This window comes from Phodopus roborovskii, unplaced genomic scaffold, assembly GCF_943737965.1.
Source record: "Phodopus roborovskii unplaced genomic scaffold, PHOROB, whole genome shotgun sequence".
NCBI classification, from domain to species: Eukaryota; Metazoa; Chordata; class Mammalia; order Rodentia; family Cricetidae; genus Phodopus; species Phodopus roborovskii.
Genome location: NW_026126540.1, coordinates 21,993,648 through 22,021,387, shown reverse-complemented (window position 1 = coordinate 22,021,387; position 27,740 = coordinate 21,993,648). Strand labels below are relative to the sequence as shown.

Here is a 27,740-nt window from a genome sequence, read left to right as displayed (position 1 = left end):
ACCTATGTATTTAAATTCTTGTACGATCTTTGCTATATGAATCTATCTGCTTAAATGGTTAGACTTGCAGTCTCCTGTTTCTGTTTAAATTAAATGCAACCTGGGGCTAGGGCCTGAAAGGGTGACAGTGACATGAATAAGTGTAAAGAATATGTCAGTAAAATCTGTTAAAGGTCAGTTTTGTGTGTGTTCGAGTGTTTATCTGGATGAATCCACACCATGTGTGCCCGATGTCTGTGAAAGTCTGAAGTGTAATAAGAAATCAGATCCCTGGGAACTGGAGTATGGATGGCTGTGAGCCACCATGTGAGAGCTAGAACTTGAACTCAGGTCTTCTGCAAAAAGTAAGTATTTGTAGCCACTAAGCCATCTCCCTAGGCACATCAAGGTAGACTCGTATTTGAAGGCTGGGTGCTTAAGAGCTTTCCTTCTGTCCAAAGTGTGCAGAGTGTTTTCTCACTGAAAAGGCCTGTCATTTTCTAGCAGTAGAGCACTTCTGCACACATAAGGTTCCACCCCACACCCCTAGGATCATGTACAGAAGGCACAGTACACAGAGAGGGCTGGGGGGAGGGGGTCTTTATTAAGTGATGCTTGAGTCTCAAGTCTGCCAGAATTGGAAATGGGATAACCCCAACCATCCCCTGGTTTTCCCAGACCCTGTTAGTGGAAGGCAGGAAGCCAGCTCCTCTAAGCACAGCCAAAGCAGCTAGGCCAGTTGGGACAAGGAGGGGGGAAGCAGAAAAGAACCCAGCCCCAGCTATGCTCTGCTTCCAGGCTGAGGGGTGGACTGGGATAGCCGTGGCCAGAGCCTCCCCTATAGCTCTCTGCTCTCAGGGTGCCATTCTGCCCCCGAGCTATTCATGATCTCTGCTCCCGTGTCACTTGCCACTCCAAAGCCAGCCCGTGCTTAGCCCACCAGGGCTCCAGTCCTGGAGACAGGCAAAGGGAGGGTAGTTCAGGGCAGAGGGCCCTGTGTAAGTAGCTTCCAGGATCTTGCCTCTCTGCCACTTTCCTCCAGCCCTCCCAGGGTGGTGAGAGGTGGCCCTGGCCTTCCCTCCCTCACTGGCACAGCAGCCAAGAGCACAGAGTACAGTGGCCGTGAACTGCTGGGGAAAGGATGACTGCTGGCAGAGTCAGCCCCTCACACCCTAAGTGGGCCTGGAAGCTGGGCAGCAGCGGAGAAGTACGTGCAGCCGCTGCTCTGTGGTGGAGGACATTTCAGGCCCTGTTTCCTTCCCTATGAAACACCACAGCTGGCTCCAGAGCTGCCCTGTCCCCGATGGGAGATAATCCAGGGTGGAGGGTTCTTGGGGATTGGCAGGGTCTGCAGAGAACCATGCAGACATTATCACCCAAACTCTTCCCTGAGAGCCAGGGGCCCAAACTCCCTGCCCCGCCCACACTGTATCTTGGGTGAGGACAGGGCCCTCTGGTGTCCTTTCCTCTCAGAAGTCCAGGAACTGCTCCAGTGAAATGCAGACACCCATGCCTGCTCCTGCCCCTACCCCTTGGGACAGCAGGGGTGTTAGGTGGAAGGCTGGCCAAGGGTCCACAGGCCACTCCTACTCCAAGCACTTCCTCACTTCCCTGATTTCGCCTTGGCAACAGGGGCCCCCATCCTCCCAGCTGGCTCCTGGGCCCTCCCTGCAGACTCAGTGCAGCTGGCCATCCTTCCTGTTTGCATGCTTGAGTCTGCATGTGGTGGGGTGACTACAGGTGGTAGTCCTGGTCGCCAGGGAGAACAGGAGAAATCTGGAGTCAGCCCCACTGCAGGGCCTGCGGGCCAGTCTCAACCAATCTCCTTCCACTGCCTGTAGAAGTCCACAACATTCTTGACATCCACACTGGCATGGGCAGCAGCTTGCAGGGCAGCCTGAGGGATGACAGATGGAGGGAGGAAGATGAGGGAGGGCCCAACCTCAAGCAGTAGGGCTGGGGAAGGGGTAATGGTGGGAAAAGGGCAGCTGGTGTGTGTGTGTGTGTGTGTGTGTGTGTGTGTGTTTGTGTGTGTGTGTGTGTGTGTGTGTCATGATGACTCCTCTCTTAGACCCCTTAGAGACTGCACTCCTCACCTCACCCACGACCCACCTGCATGGGCCCAGAGAGCGTGCTGGGGTTGTCCAAATGAAGACCTGTGATGATGGTCACCATGCCACTTGGGTCCTCTTCCCCTGCTCCTTGGGCCAGGGTTAGCTGTCTGCAGCTGTCCAGGATCTTATATAGAGTCCTGAGAATGGGAGTACAGGAAACAAGACCAGGCATGACCATAATCTGAATATAAAAATCTCCAGGGGACAGGGCAAGCCAGAGACTGGGAGAGCGCCAGGGAACAAGAGGAAACAGGCAGCTGGCAGCAGTGGGTCCTAGAAGCTGGCCCTGAAGTATGTGCTAGGAGATGAAGACAAGATGTTGAGCCCAGGCATTTCTGGGCTAAAGTAACTTAGAAATTATGGGGGGGGGGGGTCCTGGTAGGTCATTCGGGCCCATCCTGCTCCAAGGGTAGGGGAGAGTTCACAGCGGGGCTGGCGGAGTCAGCTCCTGACAGGTTCTAGGGGAGAGGGCTGGACTTTACCAGGCATCTGCATCCTGCCGCTTCAGTTTATGCCGCTCAAAGCTCTTCCCCACCTCCTTCTGGCAGCGAATGTACCTGCAAAGGAGACCACAAAGGTGGGGACAGGGGACAGGGAGGGTGCTTTCACAAAGCAGGCCATTGTGGCTGGGCGGGGCGTGTCAGCTCAGGGAGACAGAGTAGCTATGTCCCTCCCATCAGGCTGTTTGAAGCCATTTTGAAGTAATTTCTAGGATGCCAGGCTGGCTTTCATTACTGATAATATCAAGTTTCTGGTTTTTCCTAGGGGAGGAGCTGGGAAGGCAGTAGAAGCAGAGGTTTTCAGGCCAGAGCTTCTGGGGTGACCTCCAAACAAGCAAGCCTTGTGCAGCTTCCTGGCCAGGCAGGCCAGAGGCAGTGTAGAGGGAGGGAGCTCTCCTCTCTTGCTCCTTCAGCCCCAAAGGCTAGAAGAGTGGGGCCTGGGCTGAGCTCCAGCTCCTCCCTGGGTGGCTTCAACAGCCTCCTGCATGGGCAAATAGGAAACCTGCTCCTGAGGTCTCCGACTGAAGCGTGACAGCTCCTTCAAAGGAGCCACAGCCTGGAGCTACGTAGGACTTGACTGCTACTTTCTCCTAGCAGGTGCTGTCCAGAGTTTGCCTGAGAGACACAGGGCGGCGGCTCTGATTCTCCAGGGCTCTCAGCTCCTGTATACTTCTTTGTCTCAGCAGCTGAGATCTCCCAAAGTGGTATAGCAGTCGTGAACAAGATCATTGTCATTTGCAAGGAGCAAAGAGCTCCTAAACACATAGAGATAATGGACCCAGGCTGCACAAAGATTCCGGCCAGGCCAGTGCTCTCACCTGTTTCCTTTTTTAAACTCTGCCTCCAGGTACCGGATCCCATCCCGGGCCCCTGGCTGTTCCTTCTTCAGCAAATCCAGGCCATCAATCACTAGTAGGCAGGGTGGGAGTAGGTAAGGGCATGACAGTAAGCTCAGACAGTAACCAATGCTGCAGAAAATGTCTACAGGGTATGGGAGATGTATGTAGAATTGTGATGCCCACAATTCTGGAAGCTCTTTGCAAATGTGGCCAGCCAGCAATATGCTTAACAACTCACCAAGCACTTCCACTAAAGTTTCTCATTTACTTGCCCATGTCTTTTGCAGCAATGTTTAGAAGAGATGCCTATACTGAGGCTGCAGTTCATAAGTGGTAGGACTTGATCAAGACCACATATACACTGGGTATCAAACAAGGGTCTCTCAATCCCAAGGCCCATTCCATCTGCACCCAACCTCCCCAATAAACTTACCTGTCCTTGGAATGATGATGATAAAGCGGCCACTAGTGGCCAGCTGGCGGATGAGAGGGAGGTGGTAGCAGAGGGCCTGGGTGTCAGGGATGAGGTAGGGAGACATTGCTGACTGGGCCTTGGGCTGCTGCAGGCTCCCTTCCAGCTGGGAGACCTCGAGCTGGTAAGAAAAGGCTGAGTGGCTGGAGCTGTATTGAGCCCAGCAGGCTGGGTTGAGGAGACAGCAAGAAGATACCTGGCCGCCAGTGCCTAGGTGGCTCTTACAGAGTTCCTCCTACTGCCACTCAGACAGAGGAGTGTTTCTACCAAGAACTTTGAGGTAAGGTGGGTGAACATAAAGCTTGTGGTAAAGAGACAAAGCAGAAGGCAGGCTGAGCATCAGGGAGACTATTCTGGAGGCCTAAGAGAGAACCCTCAGAGGAGTGGTCCAGAGCCACAGCGGGAAATATCTGAAAATGACTTAAGCAAAGCCAGACCAAGAGGGTGTGTACACTGCCCACCTGTAATCGTAGCTGAGCCATGTCTCTCATGAGCCTGTTTCGACGAGCCTCCTCCTCCGCCTACAAGGAAACCATAGCTGTGAGAAGGGCTATGCCCCTACTCTGGAGTCCAGAAGACTAGGTATATAGTTTGTGTGGTCCTCTGACACTCCTGCTACAGGAGGGAGGGAGGCATGGAAATGGAAATTCTTTTTTGATTCACTCAATAACCCCTGTGACCAACCCATAGTAAGTTCATGTCTGGTAGAGCACTATGGAACACAGACAGCTAAGTATTTTTAGCATGTAGGATATTACCTATTGTGCCTTAGGCCCTAACCTGTGTTCCTCTGCTCCTTCTAGCCAGGTCCCCCTTAGGGAACACTAACCACATACACCCTTGCCTGCTCTCAACCTGCCAGCGTTTTCCCACGTGTAGGTAGCCCTGGCCCAGACTTGCCCATCCTGCCCAGGCCACACATGCACCTGCCTGTCCCATTCACTCCTTTCGCCCAGCCTTCCTCTGCTTGGTAAGTGAGTCACCAATTGCCAGTCAGAACACTCAAAGTGGCTTATGTCTTTCCTCTTTCAACACACGATATCAGCTGGCCAGCCTTGTCAAGTAAACCCTCTGACTAGCACACCAACACCCTCCCCTTAATTCAAGAGCACAAGGGTTAGTCCAAGAACAACTCTGCCAGGGTGCTCTAATCCATGCCTCCCTGGTCTCCCTGATTCATCTCTGCTCTCACAAGATCCACAATAGTTTTCCAATATGGCCTAATGAGTAGTGGCATCTGGTTCCACTAGTGGACTTGGGGTGGTGGCCACACTTTAGGGTATGGCTCCAGGAAGAGGAGGGACTGGCTCAAGCTTTCTTTGGTTGTGGTCCAAGCATCATCCATCACCTTATCCAGAATTCTTTCAGTTTTCAAAATGAAGTTCCAAGCCCTTCATACATCTAAATGGGGACAAGGGTAAGACCTCTGTCCTGTGAGGTAACTGGGCACCATTAAAGGTGAGCCAAGACATTATTCTAATGAGACCAAACCAGACAACTCTACAAAGTTAGTCAGTTTTCTTCAAGAGTCAAGGAGGTTTAAAAAAAAGTGGAAAAGCTGAGGATTTGTTAAGCTGAGACTTAACCAAATGTCACATGGGATGTCACAGAGAACTGGTGGAAATGGACAGTCCAGTTAATAGCACACACCGATCTCAGTTGCTCAGTTTGATGATTATCCCAGGGTTATGCAAGACTCACTCCTACCCTGCAGACTCCTGCATAGTCCCTCTTTTGTCATTGCAGAACTGAGCCTATAAACCTGACTTTTTACACTAAATCATCACTGTGGCTTGAGCCCCAGAAAGGGGTTCAAGATCCCGGAATAACTCTCCTGAGGGATCAGTGCATGTGTATTTGGAAAAACTTGAATGCAGGAAGGGGGGAGGCACACCAACCGAAGGCTAGGGGGGGTCACCAGTCTAGCAGCTCAGACAGATGTGGGTCTGCTGGCCTTAGAAGGAAAATCTTTTTTAGAAAGGCCAATGAGAGAGTTCCTAGGCCTGGCAGACACTTAGTAGTGGGACAATGGCTCCTGGAAGCATATGGACTGCATAGAAATTAAACCCCCAAAAGCAGCACAGAACAGTCAGTTTGAGTGATCATAGTTGGCACTAGGCATGGTGGCATATGCCTGTAATCCTAGCATGGCTAAGACTAAAACTGAAACAAACCAAAGAATTCAGGTTTTCCTTAAGATGTCAGAACCCTAGCCCCCAACTTGACTTGGTGTCTCAGAACTGTCTGTTGTTTTTACAGACAAAATGATGACATAGGCATCCATATCACAGGGAGGCTATGGGCAAAATGACAGGGCACTTGCAAGACAGATTAAGCACACAAGGTATGACAAGAGATGGCAAATTTGGGGTAAGTCAGTGAGGTAGGGAGAGCAGGAAGCAGTGTGGCCTGTAGCATCCCGAGGGCACTATCCTTACATCTTGAGGAGCAGTGAGTTACAGAAAATTCTGCAGAAATTCTAACAGTTTTATTTTAAAGCCATGTAACTTCCCTCACTATTTTTGTAACTCCACCCTCATGTCTTCCTGTCCAGGAAAATAAAAGCCTTAACACAAAAGCTTGTTTTTAACAAAATGTGCTTGTTCATAAGGCAGCAAGGAAGGGAGCTTCTAGGGGCACATGTTCCCATTTTCAGCCTGTCAAAATGTCCATAGCAATGGGACTCAGTCAAGAAGCTGCTGGCTCAGGGCTGGGAGAAAGGAAGAGCATCAGAGAGGAGGCTGGCTGACACATACAGTACATAACTCCCATGCCTGACGCTGACACTACAAAGGTACTAGTGCTAATTGGCTCAGGAAGGCCAACACTGCCAGGGTTGCACATGCCAGAGAGATAGACACTAATGCTCACAGAGTGGATGGCCCACAAGTGAAGAGAATGCCATGTTTACTGCTTAACCCAGTGTCCAAAATACTGACAAGCATGACATAATGAATTCTCAGTGCTTGTTTATGCCAAGCAACACAGGCCACTGCTTGCTCTCTGGATGGGGTATGCCTGAAACAAGACAGTTCCTCACATTCTGTTCCATTCCATTCCCCAGTCTTGACCTCTGGTGAAAGCAAAGCGTGGCATAAGCATCCCTCTCCCAGGCATCATCATCATCATTCCATCTTTTCACCTACCTATAGCTGATTCTATGTATTCCTGTATTTATAAGTGACAGGAAGCTAGCCAAGCAAGGTTTAGTCACTTGCCTATTTCAGACTCAGTGGTGACAGAGATGGTCTCAAGACTAACTTAGTCTAAGGAGAGGTCCTGAACCACACTGCCTCTGCTCCAAGTATCTCTCATGCCCTGCCTAGAAGCTCCACCCCTCAGGACTTGCTGGGCCTCTGAACTGGCTCCCTAGCTCTTCAGGTAAGAACTACCAGTGCAGCTGAGCCCCTTACTCTGGTTCTTCAGGAAGCCCAATGGAAAGGGTTTCCAGGGAAGAGAAGGCTGACTCACCATTCGAAACTGGGCCTGAGCCTGCTGCAGCAGGCTCTCTTGCTCAGATTGAGCAATGCTGACAAAGATGCCGACCTCTGGATTGAACTGCAAGATGCTGCCTTGTAATCGTGCAACAAAGTGCCCGAAACTACGGATGTAGCAGATGCGCACCACCGACTGTGGGGAGAACAGAAACCCAGCTAATCTGAGGAGGCAATCTCAGCAGTCCCTCAGCAGCCCTCATTCTCATGATCCTGGCACCCTAAGCCAGCCACCTTTCCAAGGGCTCCTTGGAAAGGCATGTGGTCTGTAGAGTGGAGAAGGGCACTAAGATGTAGACCCATTAAGCTAAGCACTAATTGCAGAAAAGGAACAGGCTAGCAGGGCAAGGAGACTCCTAGGAGATCAGAGGGTCAGGTCTTGGCTGAAGATAAAGAAAAGAGAGTGGGGCTGTGTATAGCTCAGTGGTACAATGCTTGTTCAGGAGCTGTGGGGTAATGGGTTTGATCCCCAGTACTGCAAAAAGAGGACAAAAAAAGAAAAAAGAAAAAAAAAAAAAAAAACAAAACAAACAAACAAAAACAAAAAAACTGCAGCAGCCCAGGAGTGAGAAGACGAGTTCTAGAGCCATCTCTCCTCAGGCTCTCAGCATCTCATGTGTAAAACAAGACAGGCACAGTAGGATCGCACTTCTCAACTTTTTGGTCAGTAAAACCCTTCCTCATACCACTCAGATAAAAATCTGACCTACCCTAAAATATAAAAACAAGCATAGCCAAGCTTCTCTGGCTGTGGAAGAAGCAGGCAGGCAGAAGGCTGAAGAAACCTGGCAATCTGTCTGCTTGGCTTTCCTTTGCTGCCCCCAGATGGCCTATGTGGTGATAGACTCAAGGGAGAAAGCTGCTGACCAAAGTGGACAGCATGTGCTTTCTGGTTTTGCCAGTCAGACAGATGATGTTCAATTCTGGGCTGGCCCACAGAAGCTGAAAAATTCCAAGTCCTGATTAACTTGCTCTGCCCTCAGCAGAAAGAGGAGAAAAGGAGATGATACTAGCAGCACACTCTTGGAAAGACACCTATCAAGGCAAGCCTGTAGCTTGGAGGATGATCCCTCTCTACATGAGGGTGTCCTGCCCCAACCAAGAAACCCCGCTTTGCTGACGTGTATGACACAGGCCTGGCACTTGTGGCAGGAAGCAAGTTCCTTACCTCCTCTAAAGCACTGAGCAGGGGCCGATCTGCATCGAAGTTAAAGCGTCTATGAGCGGTCCGGAGAGGAGGTAGGTTACGCAGTGCCATGTCCTCTGGAAGCAGCAGGCTAGCAGGGAGGTCAGGCAGCTCACAGCCTTCAAGGAGACCCTGGACTTCAGGACACAGGGCTACGCCTAGGCAGAAGGAAACTATCAGATCACTGCCATGGGGAATGAGCAGAGGGGAAATACAAACCTCCTATAGGAAATTACCAGGCTGATGAGACAGGACAATAGCCTTAGGACAAATGGTGGATGGAAGAGGGAAACGAGAGACAGACACATGGGGCCAAGCAGGCAGAGTTCTAGGATACAAGAGCTGGAAAGTCAGAGGAGAAAACAGGAAGGACAAGGACAGTTAACCTGGGAAGGCTCCTCAACAAAAGAATGATTCCAGAAGAATGGCAGGCTCTTGGTTAGTTTCAGGAAGAGCAGAAGTTTACTAGTTGAAAGGTGGTAGAGGGGATGAACTGACCAGTGATGGATGTCAATCCTCAATGTCTGCAGATGCCATGGTGATGACAATGACAAGCCTAGCCTCTCGGACTCCTCTCTAACCCATCCCATTCCTTCCCCAGGGAACAATTCTTGTACATTAAGACTACCAGCTCAGTAAGAGCAGTGCTGGTATGGAAAATGCTATGTGCTAGGGAGTCTCCTTACCCTAAAATCTAAGTTACAGGAGGAACACCAACCAGGTTTGATGGAGCCAGTAAGAGAGACGAAGAATAGTTCTAGGGTCCACTCACCAGAATCCTGGAGTTCACCAGCTGCTGGCAACAGATTCAGCAACACAGACAGGCGGTTCCACAAACTTTGAGAGCTCTGGGGAGAAAAAGGATACCTCTAGTTAGAGACAATGCAGAAAAGCAGCAAGCAAAGCAGTTAGTTTTTAGGTACAGAGGGACTTGATAGGCAGATTAACAAAAAAGTTCATGGGAAATTGGACCTCGTCAGAGAAGACGGTATGGGAGGGGCTTTCTGGACTGAGAAAGTGTGAAAGTGAGAGCCATGTGATGCTTCTCCTTTCTAATGGAAACTCACAGGGAAGAGAACAGGGCCTTTCATAGTAAACCAGACTGTAACACTAAGCACCAGTCTGCAACAAGCTCAAGACCGAGGCTCTGATCCCAAGGTGGTACAGGCATGGTCCCATCCAGCCCTTACGGCAGCAAGCCTTACAAGACTGGCTCCTAAGAGTACCCCTCCTAAGCCATAGCTTCTGCCTAGAGAGGCTCAACGTTGCCCAGATTCCCATCTCTGTTGCTACCCTCTTCTTTGCTCTCTTTCCTTCCTCTGTATTCTTTCATGTTTACTAAGTCTGGCTCCCAATATTACCCAGAATATCAGCTATTAAGTCAGCTTTGGGAAAATAAAGCAGAATTAGCAGCTTCTTCTGTCCCCAATCACAGGTTCTTTGAGGGAAAATATCAGGTTCTTGGCAGGCCACCAGACAGGCTGTCTAGACCCTTCTTTTTCATCACCCTTCCAGCCTGTGGAACCTGACAATGTAGGATGTGGGGTGAGCACCTGTGCACACACGATGATGAGGTCAGGGTTGGTTCGCAGCCAGTCTAGGAAGACCTTCACAGCAGGAAGGAGGCCTTCAGCCATCAAGGCCTGCAGCTTCTCCTGAAGGCTGCGTTCATTGCGACAGGAGCGGCTGCTGGACTCACTCCCCTCTGACTCAGAGCCATCCTCAGAGGCTAGGGTGGGGCAAAGGAGAGAAACTGGAGTAAGCAGTGAACAGCATTTTGCAACAAGCTTCCACACTTTCAGAGGATGTTACCTACCCACTCCACCTAACTAGAGTCTGAATTCTGATTATCACTGTCTGACCTCTGGCCCACTGTTTCAAACCCACTAACTTTAAAACCAAGGTACTGGGGTTACAGATGTATACCACAACACCTGACCTCATCTAAAGTCTCTTAAATCGAAAAAGTGCCACCCCATACCAGCAACTGTGTTAGGCACTAGGAACACAAACCAAGAAGGCATATTATTTAGTTCTCCTAAAGCTCAGTCTATCTCAAGACAGGTAAGCCAGTAAAGTCTCAACAGACAAGAGAGGGTAGAGGCTGCAATGGAGCAGATGGTACAGATTACCCATAAGGAGATGTCACTGGCCTGAAGCAAATCCCAGATGTAGTGACTTAAAAAAAAAAAAAAAAAAAAAAAAAAAAAAGACTAGCCAGGCAGTGGTGGTACACACCTTTAATCCTGGCATTTGAGAGGCAGAGGCAGGCAGATCTCTGTTAGTTCAAGGCCAGCCTGGTCTACAGAGCTCCAGGACCTTGTCTCAAAAAACCAAAAACCACCAGGTGGTGGCAGTGCACACCTTTAATCCCAGCACTTGGTGGTTCTCTGAGTTCCAGGCCAGTCTGGTCTACAAAGCAAGTTCCAGGACAGTCAGGGCTACACAGAGAATCAATCTCTTTGTCTTAAAAACAAAACAAAAAAAGGCAAGAAAGGGCATGGTTCTGCATGCTTCAGACAATGGGGGTATTCTGTATAAAAGTCTGGAAGTTAAGACAGCATTTATAACAGGGCTGGCAACTCTCTCACTGCAGATTGCTAAACCGGGGGCAATACAACACTCTAACCACTGGGGATGCTGCTCAGTTGTCATATGGTCAGCACTCTTGAGCTCTTAGGTTGGCTAAGACAAGACAACACTAAAGCAGTCTAGCCTAGTGCCTGACATAGAATAGACTCCACAGATGCTCCTGAAGAGTGCTCTCTCCACAATGATGACACTTGAGTATCATCAAGTATCACTCTGACAGGTACACTGCTTCCAGGTTTGGGGAGCCCTGGGGGGAGCCAGATACCATTAGGGAAGGAAATAAAACTGCCAACACAAGCGGAGAAGAATCCAATGCTACACGGCAATGTGGTGAAAAAGCAGCAAGACAGCAAATGTACTGGAAGCTGGAAATGAGTATGTGCACAGGAAAAGAACTCCTGACAGCAAAGCGCCAAGAGTGAGGTGGTCTCTCATAACCACAGTATGAAGATATGCACCCAAGCAGGAGGCAGAGACTCAGGTACCTGGCTCTAAAGGCTTATCCACATCTCCATTGACAAAAGACCTGTGACTGGCCACACTGTTGGGTTCCGTGGTAGGCTGTAGGAGCAGGTTGCTGAAAGTGGGGGCCAGTCGGAAGCAGCGCTTAGTCTGGAACATCTGGGTGGACATGGCCTGTAGATTGCTGGCAATGCTTGCCTCATTGGGGCCCAGAGGGCCGTTGAGGGAATCAGAAACCTCTGATCTGGCCTGAGGAGGTTCCAGGGCTGGAGACCTTGTCCCCTCTTCATCCTCCATATCTTCAAGGTCTGACCGGGACTCCTGGCTATTCATTTCTGAGTCTGTCTCTGCATCAAAAGCTGTGCCCCTGCCTTCCAGACTCTTATCAGAGCCACTGTCTGAGCCATCACTGGCCTGGGCAGAGTCATGGCTTGAGTCTGATTCAAAACCTTCACTCAGGTCACTGTCATCACCAGCTTTAGGAGGATGGTGGCGTCTTCGTCGACGGAGACAAGAGAGGCGGGAATGCTTACGGCTCTTTCTACCCTCATCAGTTTGGGGCACCACAGTGGGAGGCTCAGGCTCTGGTTCCTCTTTTTCTAGTGGTTCTTTTGACTCTGGTTCATCTGTATAAAGGGAAAGTCAGGATAGACAAACTGAAAAAACTAGTGCCTGTAAGCTGGAACATGCCCTCTCACACCAGCTCTCACTAGGGATGCCATCCCCTCCTTATTCCCCAAGTCCACGCACTTTCCAGTCATGACCTCCCCAGCCTCAAACCTGTGCCATCACTCTGAAAAGCGGAGACAGGGTTCTCGCCCTCTTCCAGCTCTGCCTGCAGCCGTATGTTGACATGATTAATGAGATGGGAGAAGAGGGCCAGGGTGAAAGCAATAGCTGCACTATACTGCTTGGATCCTAAAACAAGGAGAACAGGAGTAAGCACCATCAGTTCTAACCTGTCTTATCTGCTCTCAACCCATTCAATGACCCAACTACTCCTCAAAGCTGGTTCCTGATAAAAATGTTTCTTGAGTCTCTGGAATAGCATCCACCTTCTCACATACTAGAACTTACTGGCTCACCCCACACTTTTTCGTGTAGGTATATCTTCTCGCCCTAACTTATATCTCTTGGAGAGCTTTGAGACTGCTTCTGAAAACCCAAGAGTCTTGGCACCTAGCACTGCCTCTCCCACTACCTCTGCCACAAAGGTTTCCAGATTGTTTCTAAGTGTTCTCATAAGAGAGTCCATGTCTATGGAGGGGGTTTGGGGAGAGGTAAGAACCCAAAGCTGCCTCTGCTCCTTTACAGAAGGTCCCATGAGTAGACTTTCTTGGCCCTCACTCTATTCAGCGGGCAGTGGCATAGACAAGCAGAGGGACATAATAAAGAGTACCTGCTCTCTTTAAGCTGTGCACACCCATAAGGCAGATGATGGCCATCTGAAAGATGAGGAGGTCAGGGAGGTAAGCATATCCACTTTCACATTCTTCCTCATCCTCGTTTGTTAAGCCAAGGTTGGGTGAGGAGGGTAGGTAGAAGAGGCAGAGGTTGAAATCCTCTAGGACCGACTGGCAAAGTGAGGTGAGTTCTGAGTCAATGGAGCTATGGGAAGGCAGGAGGAACAAGTGATGTCAATGATGGGGTGGAGGTGGCAAAGAACTAACAATTCAAAATTCAGAGACCAGGGATGCAGTTCATGGTAAAGTACTTTCCAAGCATGCATAAATCCCTGGGCTCAACCCCTAGCACAATGAATGAATGAATGAATGGTACATGCCTTTAATCCCAGCACTTGAGAAGCATAGGCAAGCAGATTTCCATGAATTCAAGGACAGCCTGATCCACTAGCTATAGTTTCAGGCCAACAAGGGTTACACAGTAAGACCTTGTTCCAAAAGAAAAAAAAAAAGAGGAAGGACTAAGGAGTCCTATAGTCTAAGGATCCTATAGAGACAGTGAGGATTTGGGTGGAAGGACACCGACCAATGTCAAAAGATGATAAAATTGAAGTTGCCTAGTATAAGGGCAAGCCCCTGCTTCAATTGATAAAAACAGCAAACAAAACAATGATTGAGGGTATCTGAGCCTCAACATGAAACACACAGGAAAGGATTCGGGTGTCTACTCAGTCACTCCTTCAGCATCTAGTAAGCACTCACTGTGTCGGACAGCATGGGCCCAGACATAATAGTGGGGGGTACCAAGATGAACAATTGGTGAGCCTTTCCAACAGAAAGCAAAGTTCAGCAAATGTTCCTTCCTTGACTCAAGTGAGGAGTAGTTAAGCCAAGGGCTTGCCTGATACCATTCTATTCACACCTACTTCTACTTACCTACTTTTGGGCTGTAACAGGCTCTGTAGGTACATGAAGTTCACCAACAACCTCTTAATGTCTTTACATCTGGAATGAGAGGAACCCAGTATATGTTGAATGGCTCTACAGTCCCTGTGGTCCCACTGCAGAAACTCCACCTCCCCATAGGCCCCACTTACCGCTTTTTGCTAGGGGACAGCTTCCTGGTCTCAGCCTTCTTCAGCTGATGGTACATTTTGGCTGCCTTGTCATATAACCTCTTGAGGTTTCCATAGGCTCCCTCAAAGGACACCTCTGACTGGATGCTGAAGAAGAAACAGGGGTAAACTACTGCATCTGGACAGAGGAATAGGAGGAAATGGGAAAGGTCACCTGCTAGGGACTTCAGAAGCCATTACTAGTAAATAGAGGTTGTTTCAGCCTCAAATTCTTTGTATATTCTTAGGGTAAAGACTCCTGAACTATTATTCCTGGATATGTGGACACAGACATACGCACACTCACACTTACACAGATTCATCCAAGTAAAACTGGTGTCTTCCTTTTCTATATAAAAGGGGGCAATTAGGGGGTTGGAGAGATGGCTTAGCAGTTAATAGCACTGGCTGCTCTCCCAGAGTTCAATTCCCAACACCTACATTGTGGCTCACAACCATCTGTAATAAGATCTGGTGCCCTCTTCTGGCCCACAGAATACTGTATACATAATAAAAAATAAATAAATCTTTTTTAGAGAGGGAGCAATTAATCTTACTTTGTTACAAGTTTAACTTACTATCCCTGAAATACATTATCTCAACTTACAATAGGGGCAGCACTGTATAAGCATTTACCACAACTAACCCTATTTACCTGCATTATTTGTTAATGCTGCAAAACTTAATCCAGGTCAGGCACACAGCATAACCTAATACTATCTATATACAAAGATAAGAAAAAGAGCTGCAAGAATAAACTTCCCAAGGTGAACACACAACTGGCACATAGTCATAGTAGCGCTGAATCTTCAATGCAAATCCATTTTGTTCCAAAACTAACAACTTCGGCACTGTGTGACACATTTATTTTGGTGTTGTTTTTGTTTTCTTCGTGAGACAGGGTCACATGTAACTAAGGCTGGCCTTGAACTCCTGATCCTTCTGCTTTCGATTCCCAGCACTCACAAGGTAACTCACAACCATCTGTAACTCCAGTTTTCAGGGATCTGATGCCTTCTCCTGACCTTCTTGTGCACCAGGTACAAATGAGAAATAAAGATATACATGTAGGCAAGATATTTTTATGCATAAAATAATAATAAAAAACAAAAAATAATGTTTTTAAATGAATTAAAAAAAAAAAAAAAGCTGGATGGTGGTGCACACCTTTAATCCCAGCACCAGCACTTAAAAGGTGGAGGCAGCTGGACTTTCTGTTGAGTTTGAATCCAGCCTAGTCTACAGAGGGAGTGCCAGGACAGACAGAGAGTTATTGCAGAGAAACCTTATTTTGAAAAACAAAACAAATTTCATTCTACAGAAAGTTACCCATCCTAGCTGATTTGTATACTTATAATCCAGCAATCAGAAGACAGAGGAAGGGGGACCACTTCAAGGTTGAGGTCAGCTTTGGCTACATAGTGAAATCCAGGCCAGCCTATAAATCCCTGTGGTTCTGTAAAACACAGCAGGGCTGTCTCAGGGCACCCTTGAGTGAAGAGACCCTCTAACTAGCATGCCTCTATCTTAGCCAGAAGCTGGTGGAAGACGGATATAAGAGATGGGGGAGTGGGAAAGCAGAGATGATATAGACATGAAAACAGGGCTGCAGGGCTGGGGAAAGAACTGGCAAACACTTACCAGCGCAAGTAGCAATACATGGCTTCCACATTGTAATACTTGCTGCCTGCAAGGGTGCCCAGCTGGTTGAAGGGCATTCCTGGAGCCAAAGAGAATTCATGCGGTTTAAGTCTACAATCCTTAGTTAAGGTTGCCAGGCCCAAACAACAGTAAGCATCAGAGAACTCCAGGGGGGAAAACGAGGCTGGCAGGCAACACCGAAACCTCAGGTGACCAGCATATCAGTTTCCCTCCTCCAAAGAATCACAACCTCTCTTCCCATCATTCCACTTTGGTTTTTCAGAGTTTACCTGAAACCCGGGGACATTCCTTCAGTTACACTGTTTGTCTGTTCAATATCTGAGTTTATTACTATACCCTACATGTGAATCCCCATTTCTGTCTATAATGGCATTTTTAAAAAATATATCCTAGCACTCGGGAGGCAGGGATAGGCGGATCTCTGAGTTCAAGGCCAGCCTGGTCTACACATCGAGTCCCAGGATAACCTCCAAAGCAATACAGAGAAACCCTGTCCCAAAAAACCCAAAAACCAAAAACTACACCCCACCCAAAAAAAAAAAAAACCCATATACTTTTTAAGACAGGATCTCATGTAGCTCAGGCTGGTCTCAAACTTGGTACATAGCCAATGACGATCTTGAACTTGTGAGTTTCCTAATTCTACCCCTCAAGCATTGAGATTATAAGTGTACACCACCAGGCCTGGCTTCTGCAGTGCTAGGGATCAAACAGGGCTTTGCATGCTTGGCAAGCAATCCACCAACTGAGCTACCTTCCCAAGCCCTGCAATATAATCTCATCCCTTCTCCCACTACACCTTCTGTGGGGCAGGTTGATATATGATCTCTTCTTTCTACAGGGACCTCACAGACAGAGGAACCATTTCTTCCCTTGTTCTCTGTTAAAACTTGTCCATTTCTCTTCCCTTTCCTTCATCTTCTGTGTGTCACAAAGGGGAGAATATATAACCATGCTGAAATATGGAGAATGGAGGGCCTGGAGAAATGGAAAAGCACAAGCACTATCTATAAAGAGGACACTTACCAATCTGGGGAGCTACTGACAGGGCTTGATAGTAAAATCTCTCAGCCAACAGCTCAGTGTCCACACCAGCCAATTCATTTTGATAGCGTGCTATATGAGAGAGAAGGGGGAAAACAACTTTATGTTCTAGAAAATTCTCCCTGTGTCCACCCTGAAAAGCTACAGAGAGCCTGGGAGGTAGGGACATGAACTAACACACAGACTGTATTGTATGGTCTTTGATGCAATCCTAAGTCTGTGTGATATACAAAGTGCTGGACTCCCTTCCTTGGTAATGATTCAAAATGTAAAGAATCAGCATCTATAAAGTGAACAGTTCATTTTGAGTGTCTCTTCACAATGCAGGGAGCTGCAGTAAATATAATTTCTTGTAAAACTCTCTGGTATTTGGTTCTGGAATGCAACTGGTTGATTCTACAGGAAGTCACTGATATAGTTAATGTAGAACAGTGGATTTTGTGCACGCTAGTGACCACAAGTAGATCAGGAGTGCACTGGGGTCAGAGCCAGAGGACCTTCAGGTCAATGAAATATAATGAGCCCAGCAAGTCCACACCAGCAGCTCGATAGGGAATGGGAGTCTACCAAGACTCAGACTCAGGGCTATAAAGCACAAGAGTAGCTTTCCAGCCTCAGCATCACTCACCATGCAGATTCTTTATGCTCAAGTTTCTATTCACCTAAGAGCCCAGAGAGATAACAGAAAGCCTCCAAGGAGAAGGACCCAAGTTACCAATGTTCCTGGCCTGCTGAAATAGGGATTATCCCGGCTACTTCAAATATCAAAGGCATTTCCCCATTCCTGGCTCCCCATAGACAGCTAACTCACAGGCATGAAAGACAGAACACTGTTACCAACTGTTTATTCAGCTCTCCAATATGCAAAAGATGGTACCAACAACTGAAGCAGTCTGCACTTTTCCCATAGCCCAAGGCAGAGGAAATGCAAGGAGAAGAATCTTACACAAATCCCCCAGGTACACCAGACATCGGTGGCATGCCATCTGTGCCCAATCCATCTCCTTCCCTGAAGCAGATACTGGCTTCTTACATCCTGAAAAGGGAGAGGGGGGGTCAGGACAGAGATACAGATATGTTTGTGACAGGGTCTCTCTGTGTAGCTCTGGCTTTCCTGGAACTTGCTCTGTAGACCAGGCTGGCCTTGAACTCAGAGATCCATCTGCCTCTACCTCACGTGTACTGGGATTAAAGGCGTGACCCACTACCACCCTGCTCAGATATTGACTTATGAGTCCATTCCTCTACTCCCACCTACACAGAAACATCTTCTAAGAGGAGACGCTAGGCCAGCCTCGCAACTGTCTTAACAGCGATAAGAAGACACTTAATAGGAAGAAAGTAGATAGACACATAGGGACAAAAAAAGAAAAAAGATCCTAAAAACAGGACAGTGCCCAAGAGGAGGGTCATCTGAAAGGTCAACATTGGAAGTCTAACAGAAAGAAGAGATGAGGCTCCAGTGTTAGGAAAGGAGACAGAAGGAACTATGTAAAAACTACCTATGGGAAGGTACAAAGTTTGGTTTAAGATTCAAAAACACATGCTAGATTGAGGATTCTTCACTCAGGGGTACCCTACACATAGCTGGGCGTGGGTGGTGGTGCAGACTTTTAATCCCAGCATTTAGAAGTCAGGGACAGGGACAGGTGGATCTCTGTGATTTTTAGGGCCAGCCTTGGAACTTGCTCTGTAGACCAGGCTGGCCTTAAAAGCATGTGTGTGTATGTCAGGACAGTATGTATAGGGGACAGATGTAGACACTGAATATCTTCCTGAATTATTCTTCATCTTTCTTTACATTATTATTTATTTGTGTGTACATGTATATGTAGGTGAATGTGTGCATGTCAGAGCACTCATGTGGATCCCAGACAACTTCTAGGAGCTGGTTCTTTCCTTCTATTACGTGGATCCCAGGATTGAACTCAGGTCATCAGGCTTGGCAGCAAGTACCTTAATCCCCTGAGCCATCATTCTAGCCCTCTCCACTTTATTTTGATGCATTAAACTTGAAGTTCACCAAGTCAGCCAGAATGGCTAAACAGCAAGCCCCAAGGATCTTCCTGACTCCACCTTCCTAGAGCTGGGATTACAGACCTGCAACTGTTCTACCTGTTTTCTTTTTACATGGGTGCTAGGGATCCAAACTCAGGTCCTTAGGCTTCCATGGCAAGCATTTTACCCAGCTCCTCCTTTCGTTTTTCAATAATATTTTAAGAACACAAAGCACAGATGCTCTACATCTGACAAGAACATGTCAGGTGGTAACATGTACATAGCTTCCATCTCTGACCCAGAAGGTCTACCTCCTAGTGACAGCGGGGCAAGGTTCTGAAGAAGGGAAGAGTACAAAGAGAGCAAGGAGAGATGGGAGAAGGGTCTCCAAAAGGTAGTTGAGCTAAAAGGAAAACTGTGAGCTACAAAAGTAAAGTTATTGCTGCTAAGACCTCAGTTGGCTGCACTTCTAGAAAGACTGGGAGACAAAAAGGAAGGTTATTAGCATCTTCAAAGCCAGATCTACACTAGAGCTGTGTCCCTCCCCAACCTCCACATTAGTTCACAATTCTGGGCCTCTGACTCCATAAAGCCTTCACTGCAAGTAACTCATGCTTGTTTGGAAAAGTCTAATTTTACAAAGCGTCTGAAGGTGTTCCATTTGCCTGGCTGGTCACTAGTTATTCTAACCTTCAAGATAACGAGGCACAAGAACCTATTCTTCAAGCCCTTTTAGGTTTCACTGACCTATGAGGGGGTCAGTGACATGAGTCCAGTCAATACAGCATTGCAGTTCAAGCTGGTAGTGGGACTGGATATAGAGAAGAAGATGCTGGTAGAAACCAATGCCAGCAACCAAGTGAGTCCTGTAGGCACATTCCAAGGTGCTCCGGCTGTGGATGTGCTAGAGAAAGGCAAAGAAATAAGCTCAGAGACCCACTCCCTCTGCTGTCCTGCTCACCTGAGGAAAAAGCTTCTGTTCCTGCCTCCAGAATCTTAATCACATCTCCCTTCCTATGTATAGCTTTCTCTTTCCTCTCTTTTGTCCGTGTGTCACACCATCCCAGTTCCCGCCCACCACCCTCCCTACCTCCAAGCATGCTCTGGACCTACTCTTCTAACTCTTTTCCTTCCTCAACTTTACCTCTTTAGACAAGTTTGTTTCAAGTCCTAGGGCCTTCCTTACCTTTTTGTTAGTCTTGATAAGCTGGATAACTTCATAGTATACCTTCCTCCACAGCAGCTCCTCAGCCTTCCTCCCATAGTCTACCGGATGCAAGAACATAAGCTTCACACAGAGCTCACGCAACCTGGGGAGGGGTAAGGGAGCATGAGGCACTGTCATCCCTTGACAAAGAACATACAGAGCTAAGGGCAAGGCACGTCTTTTACCGACACCAACAGATCTCTGCTTCCTAAGAGACAACAGTGTTAATGACCTGGAACTACAGCCTAGGAAGTAAGAAAAGACCCCAAAAGATAGCAGCAGAAAGTAAGAAAGTAATGAGAATTTTAACAGTCTTCATTTCCCCTATATTTTCTTCTCCATTTTACTTCCCCTTTTCCCTTCATATGCCCAACCCTCTTCAATTCGGATGCCACTCTTTTTTTTTTTTTTTTTTTTTTTTTGGTTTTCTGTGGCTGTCTTGAAACTAGCTCTTGTAGACCAGGCTGGTCTCAAACTCACAGAGATCCTCCTGCCTCTGCTTCCCAAGTGCTGAGATTAAAGGTGAGTGCCACCACTGCCTGGCTCAGATGCCACTCTTACAGTACCAATCTAGTGGATGTACAAGCTGGGGATGGAATGAAGGCTTCCTCTCTCATTTCTCAGGAAAGCCAGAAACTTCATCGTTCAGTAGTGTACCATGAGGTCAGGAGGTTAAAGGTAATGTACATTTACTTATACCCACCACAGTTACTTGTAGAGACAGGCAAGGAAACAGTAAGACTCTAGTTCAGAGTCTCCAGCTTACTTGTTCCTCAGGCTAACGTTCTCTGGTTTGAACACTTCTTGATAAGCAGTTTTGTTGCAAAGGATGAGGTCTAGACGATGCACAGCCTCCACCACAGCCCTGCAAGGAAACAAAAAGCCTCTGAGTCCACAATTTACCTTAAGTGCTGGGATACTGATTCTAAAGAAAAAGCTAAAAGGGGGAGAAAAGGGAAGGGAAGACTTACGGTTAGGGAAATGAAAAGGCAGGCTATAGGCTGAGCTCTATAAAATATGAAGAAAGACTTCATCTTCATACTGCCGCCCCCAATCAAGGGACACATGACAATGACATTTGAGGGAGGTACTATTGGCATTTGGTGGACGCTGCTAGAAATATTTTGATGCAAAATAAAAAAAATTATCCTCTGGGTACATGGTAATCCCAGGACTTGGAAGGCTAAAATAGGAGGATTACTTACTTTGAGGACTTTGAAACCAAACCAGCCTGGGCAATGAATGTAGCAAGGCTCAGTTTAAGAAAAATAACCTAGCCACAAAAAGTACAGGCTGCCAGATACAGAAAACCTTGGGTTCTAACCCTGGCAAATTACCTAGCATCTTAAAGGTCTTAATAAAAACAGATTTCATAATGCAGGTATTCAGAATAGTTTTATAAGATTTAAATGTAACAATTTATTTGGTAAGCATTCAATAAAGAATGGTGGAATGGATTATTACTATATAAGGGTTTACTCCCTCTGACATAAAAGGAAAGCATTCTCAGGCTGGGAAGATGGCTTAGTGGATAAGAACAATAACTGTGCAAACATGAGGATCTGAAATTGAACTGTAACACAAACATAAAGTAGGCATGACTATGAATACCTGTAACTCATTTATGTACAAACCCACATATAGACACATATATGTACACATAATAAAAAAAATATTAAAAACAGGTGTCTTGGGCTGGCAAAATAGGATACTTGCTATCAAGCCTGATAACTTGAGTCTGAGCCTGGAGACCTACATGGTGGAAGGAGAGCACTGACTCCCACAAGCTGTCCCTCACTCCATGTGTCTGTCATGACCATTGGCATTTAGTGGATACTTCTAGAAATCTTTTGATGCACATATGAGCCCACTAAAATACTATTCGCACAAAAAGGAAAAAACCTACATGCGCGTGTGCACGCACACACACACTTACAGATGCCTTTGAGGTCAGCAGAGGGTGACAGATAACCTGAGCTAATGTTACAGGCCTTTGTGAGCTATGGGTTCCAAAGAATCAAACTCAGATCCTCTGGAAGAATAATATTTGCTCTTATTTCTCCATTCACAGACACACATATACATACACTCACATGGATACATGTATATGGTTATTGGCACTTTATTCACTATAAAAGAGAATTGGAATCAGCCTCATTGTCCACCAATGAATGAACAGGTAACTAAAATTCAGTATACACAAAAAATACTACTTAGCTTTAAAGAAAAATATTAACAAATTTTCAAGAAAATGTACTCAGACTAATATTAAGTGAGCTCACAATCTAGGAAAGAAAACCCATATTCTCACATGTGAAATCTGAGTGTGAGTGTGTGTGCATATAAAAACAAATGTACCTATGGCTACAGTGTAAAATGAAGAAAAGCTAAATATAAAGGAATAAGGAAAGACAGAGTACTGTGGAATATTTGTTTACATTGTAAAGATGTGTCTATGCCAAGGTGCCTTCTGATTGATTTAACAAAGAACTAAATGGCCAATAGCTAGGCAGAAGATATAGGTAGGACTTCTGGACAAAGAAAGGAAGAGTAATCTAAGTGTGCAGGAGATGCCAGGAGACACAGAACAAGTTGGAGGGACAGAATGAAAGAAAAATGTTACAACTGAGTACAGGTAACAAGTTATGAAAGAGAAGTGTTTTTCTAGTTCTAATTCTGTCATGAGATTTGTTGCTGTTGTTGTTTGAGTGGTGTGGTAGTTTGAATGTAATTGGCCCCACAGGCTTATAAGGGATAGTACTATTAGGAGATGTGGCTATGTTGGAGGAAGTATGTCACCATGGGGCAGGTTTTGAGGTCTTTGCTTAAGCTTCTCTCAATGTGACATTAATTTACTCTCTGTTGCCTACATACCCCAGCACCATGTCTGCCTGCATGCCACCATGCTCCCTGTCATGAAATGAACTAAACCTCTGGAACTGTAAGCAGATACTTCAATTAAATGTTTTCCTTTATAGAGTTGCTGTGATTGCTGGGTGTTGATGGCAGCAGTGCACACCTTCAATTCCAGCACTTGGGAGGTAGGGCCAGGTGGATCTTGTGAGTTCGAGACCAGCCTGGTCTACAAAGGAAGTTGTTCTAGAACAGCCAGGTCTGTCACACAGACAAACCCTATCTCAAAAAAAAAAAAAAAAAAAAAAAAAAAAAATCAAGTTGCTGTGGTCATAGTATATCTTCCTAACAATAGAAACTCTAAGACAAGTGGTGTGTAAGTCCATAAATTTAATAGGAAGCATGTCAAGAGTATGCATACACATAATATATAAATGCAAAAAAACAAAACAAAACAAAAAAAAAAAACTACGAACAGCTGGGCGTTGGTGGCACATGCCTTTAATCCCAGCACTCGGGAGATAGAGGCAGGAGGATCTCTATGAGTTTGAGGCCAGCCTGGTCTACATAGAGAGTTCCAGGACAGGCTCCAAAGCAAAATAGAGAAACCCTGTCTCAGAAAACAAAATAAATAAATATAAATAAATAAACTACAAACAAATAAACAAAACTGAAGGACGGTGCATAATCCCAGCATTCATGAGGTAGAGACCTTATCTCAAAAAGGAGAGAAGGTGGTATGGCATGATCGTTCAGCTAATTGTTAAGGCACCTGCTATGAAATCTGATGACCGAATTCTATCCCTGAAACCTACATGGTAGAAGAAGAAAAGAATCAACTCCCAGAAGTTGTCCTCTCTGTTACGATCAGTTTTCCTGACAGCCTGGTCCCACAGCTGAGTCAGCTCCAAATAACCACAGAGAAGCTGTATTATATATAAAACTGTTGGCCTGTTACTAGCTTTTTTTTTTTTTAATTGGCTAGCTCTGTCTCAAATATTAACTCATTCCTATTAATCTAAGTGTTTCCACGTGATCTTATCAAAGATAGGGTCCAGACCTCTTCCTCTCAAGTCCCTACATCTTGACTCCTCTCTACAGCTCCCAGAATCCTCCTTGTCTCCTAGTCCCACCTATCTTGCCTTCCTATATGGCAACAGTGCTTTATTCATTAAACAATAAGAGAAACATTTACAGAATGACATCTCCCATCACCTCTCGCCTCCATAGAGGCTCTGGCACCCATATCATGGCAAAAGTATGCCCATACACTTAATGTGTGACACATATCCTTAATACCAGTCCTCTAGAGGCAAAGGCAGCTTGGTCTACAGAGGGAGTTCCAAGACAGTCAGGTCTACATAAAGAAACCTTGTCCTGAAAAACAACACAGTGCTTCAGACTGAGTGTGGGCACAAGTGATCCCAGCACAACAATTGTGTTCTTTGAATTCCAGAACAGCCTGAGCTACATAGTAAGTTTTGGGCCAGCCCAGGCTATACATACAGCAAGACCACATATCAAAGACTATAGGCTTGGCCAGGTGTAGTGGTGAAGGCCTTTAATCCCAGAACTCAGGAGGTGGGGCAGCTCTATCAAGGCCATGTCATCTACATAGTAAGTTTTAGGCCAGCCAAGGACATATAGTGAGACCCTGTCTCAATACAAACAAAAACAAAGATTGTAGGCTTGGAACCAGACTCTTTGGTTCAAATTTCATCTATACCAGCTTGTCTCAGTTCACCCTGCTATAAAATGGGAATATGATAATTACCTACTTTTGTTAATAAACACCCATGACAGTGCTTGATAAATGTTCAGTAAGCATTAATCTCCTCCTTTTTGTTATATGACTGAGGTATTTGACTCTAAAAGCTAAGAGGCTAGTCAGCCATTACAGCAAAGACACTTCTACAGAACTCTACAACAAATCCCCAAGAAGACCCAAACGTAGGCTCTTCTCTAGAAGGGTAAAACACAGGAGGATGACAGGTAGAAGCTATGTAATCAGACACATTAGGCTCTGCTGTGGACACAGGCAATCCAAAAACAAAATACTGATGATTCCTAGAACAACTAAGATGTGTTCTTAGGCCAGAGAAAGTGGGCTTAGATTCTGTATGCCAATGGTGCACCACTAAAACTGACTGACAGCATCCAGCTGATGGAGTGGGCTGGAGACCAAAGCCTTCTCATAGAAAGGCATGACAACTCACTATTTTGGAATTCAGTTACCTTTCAGACTACCTAGAGGTAAGAGCCAAGCCCTTCCGGCCAATCTGAACCACTAGCAGAAGCTTAGTTCCTTGAACAGAGAGTTGGTTTTTTTTTTTTTTTTTTTTTGGGGGGGAGGGGTCTTGCTGTCCTAAAATTCCTGAGTCCAAGTGATTGTCCTGTCTAAACTTCCAGAGCCCAAAGAGACTTCAGTGCCACAGATAGATAGATGTAATAAGAGTATAGGTGTTTCATTTTTTCTGTTCATGTTGCTGTAAGACTGAAGCCAATGCCTCCACTAAATCACACCCCAGTCCAAGTGTTTGTATTTTATAAACAGGCTCCAGAGATTTCCTTAGGTTCTCAATTAAAAAAAAAAAAAAGTAAGTTAATAACTGATACTCTAGAAAGCTCCAAGAACAAATGCACTTAACACCTTTCCCCAGTGTCTATCAGACAGCTTCTCTAAGAAACTGTAATCTCGGATGGGCGGTGGTGGCGCCACCTTTAATCCCAGCACTCAAGAAACAGAGGCAGGTGGATCTCTGTGAGTTTGAAACCAGCCTGGTCTACAGAGTGAGTTCCAGGCCAGCCAGGACTGTTACATTGAGAAATCCTGTCTCAAAAATAAAAGAATAAAAAAATATACCAAAATGCCATAGATGTGCGTTTCTCAATTTATTTAAGCTCAATGACAGCTCCAGTCTAACAACACATTTATTAGAAATTAGACCCCCTCACACACACACACTGGCTGCAGCAAATGTTCATCCCACTCAAAACCAACACTCATAACCCATGTGCACACATACATGCATGTAAGCCATGTACTGCAAACACACCAGCTCAGTCGGTTGGTCCTGTGAAACAAAGATTTGAGAAAGCCAGCTCAACACCAGCAGAAGACTGGCCAGAGTTATCCTCCGGCTGGAGACAAGAGAGGAATATTGGACACTGCCCACTGTGTCTGACATCTATCCCTTCAGCACTTGGCAGCAGTTACACAAGCCATCTCCAGGGAACTCTCCTGGGGACCCCACAGTGGGAGGCCTGGGGCTGCGGGTGGGGATCACCTTTCTATTTCTGGAAGAGCCTGTACTCCCTTTCACTTTCTGGCTTACAAGGCCAGAACAGGCAGGGCACATGAACACTACCAGTCCCTGGTTCTTTCACTGCCAAGCCTGGGCAGGGCAAGGCCAGTATTCTTCTCAGGCAAACACCTCCATTCAGCTAGAGGCAGAGATAAATGGGAGTTCCCACTTCCTTCCCAGTAGAAAGCAGAAAACTCATCGTGGTCTCTACATTTCATCTGACAGTGACTCGGCTCTGGGATCTATGTTCTACTTGACCTACACAAGAAGAGCGTGGACACAGACAGTAAGGAATGAAGAACTGAGTTGGTAGGCACTTTGAATACTATGAACCAAAGGTCCCCCATGGCTCTTCCCAGCCAAAACTATTCTTCTAGGTTTTTTTCCTCATTCAGAGTCCACAAAATTTGAGCCATAAAGGACTTCAGAGTGTATACAAATCAAACCCTTTTTTAATAATTTGATATTTCTTTTTTTTTTTTTTTTTTTTTTTTTTTTTGAGACAGAGCCTATCCTGTGGAACTTGCTTCTGTAGACCAGGCTGGCCTCGAACTCAGAGATCCTCCTGCCTATATCTCCAGAATGCTGGGATTAAAGGTGTGCACCACCACCTACGACAAGATTTCCTTTTTTAAAAGATTATTTTTATTTTTTTGTGCATTGTTGTTTTGCCTGCATGTATATCTGTGTGAGGGTGTCAGACACCCTGGAATTGGGAGTTACAGTTATGAGCGGGTGCTGGGGACTGAACCCAGGTCCTCCTGAAGAGCAGCCAGTGCTCTTAACTGGCTGAGCCACATCTCCAGCTCCTTCCTTTTAAGGAAGAAACTGAGGCCCAAGGTCACACAGCCAGAGGGGCAAATCAAGGACATGAACCTGTTTTTGCGGACTTCAGCCAAAGGGCTGTTTCCAGTAAACCACTGGTGCTCAGCGGGGTTCTGAGCAGCAGTCGCCTTCGGTTTTTTCCACCTGTGACCCCCATCCCACCCTTCTAGCCTCCAATTCCCACCGGATCTCTCCAATCCCGCAAAGGCCCGCGCCACGCCGCGCCGCGCCGCGCTCACTGCAGCAAGGGTTTCTGAAGCACAGGCTTCAAACCTCCCACCCACCCAATTCTTCTCAGCTCCGGGCTCGGCCGCCCGCTCTCAGGCTGCACCCCCGCCCTCGTCGGGCCCGCCCGCCGCACGCCCCGCCCCTCGCCGGCCCCGCTTCCCCGCCGTGGCTGCACACACGCCCCGGCCCTCTCACCGGTAAAGCCGCTTGGTGTGGAGGACCTTTGCTTCAGGTTCGCTGCTCTCCACTGGAGGGGGGCCTTGGCTCATGGTGCCTGGGCCCGGGGGCACCTCCTGGTCACAGGCCCCCGCCACCCACCACTGGTCCCTCCACTGCCGTCTCCAGCCGTAGCCGCAGCCGCCACCGCCGCCGGCCCTGCTCGGCCGCCATCGCTGTGAGGCGGCTGCTTGAGATGGCTCCTCCTCCGCCTATCAAATCTCGCGATAGCTGCCTCAAAGCTGC

General features: G+C 46.9%; 1 protein-coding gene across 1 annotated transcript; it reads right to left on the bottom strand.

The window, feature by feature from the left end:
* Nucleotides 1-566: 566 nt before the first annotated feature.
* Nucleotides 567-27,718, bottom strand: Smg5 (SMG5 nonsense mediated mRNA decay factor). Its single transcript, XM_051199402.1, has 22 exons — nt 27,474-27,718; nt 20,834-20,932; nt 20,047-20,170; nt 19,608-19,764; nt 17,809-17,898; nt 16,845-16,934; nt 15,798-15,876; nt 14,139-14,264; nt 13,978-14,046; nt 13,038-13,246; nt 12,419-12,556; nt 11,662-12,264; nt 10,138-10,313; nt 9,357-9,432; nt 8,567-8,742; nt 7,376-7,534; nt 4,366-4,425; nt 3,866-4,025; nt 3,412-3,502; nt 2,576-2,650; nt 2,092-2,230; nt 567-1,876 (listed from the first exon to the last, which is right to left on the bottom strand). Exons 1-22 carry the CDS (start codon nt 27,545-27,547, stop codon nt 1,793-1,795), a joined length of 3,054 nt encoding a protein of 1,017 aa, XP_051055359.1. The 5' UTR covers nt 27,548-27,718; the 3' UTR covers nt 567-1,792.
* Nucleotides 27,719-27,740: the final 22 nt, after the last annotated feature.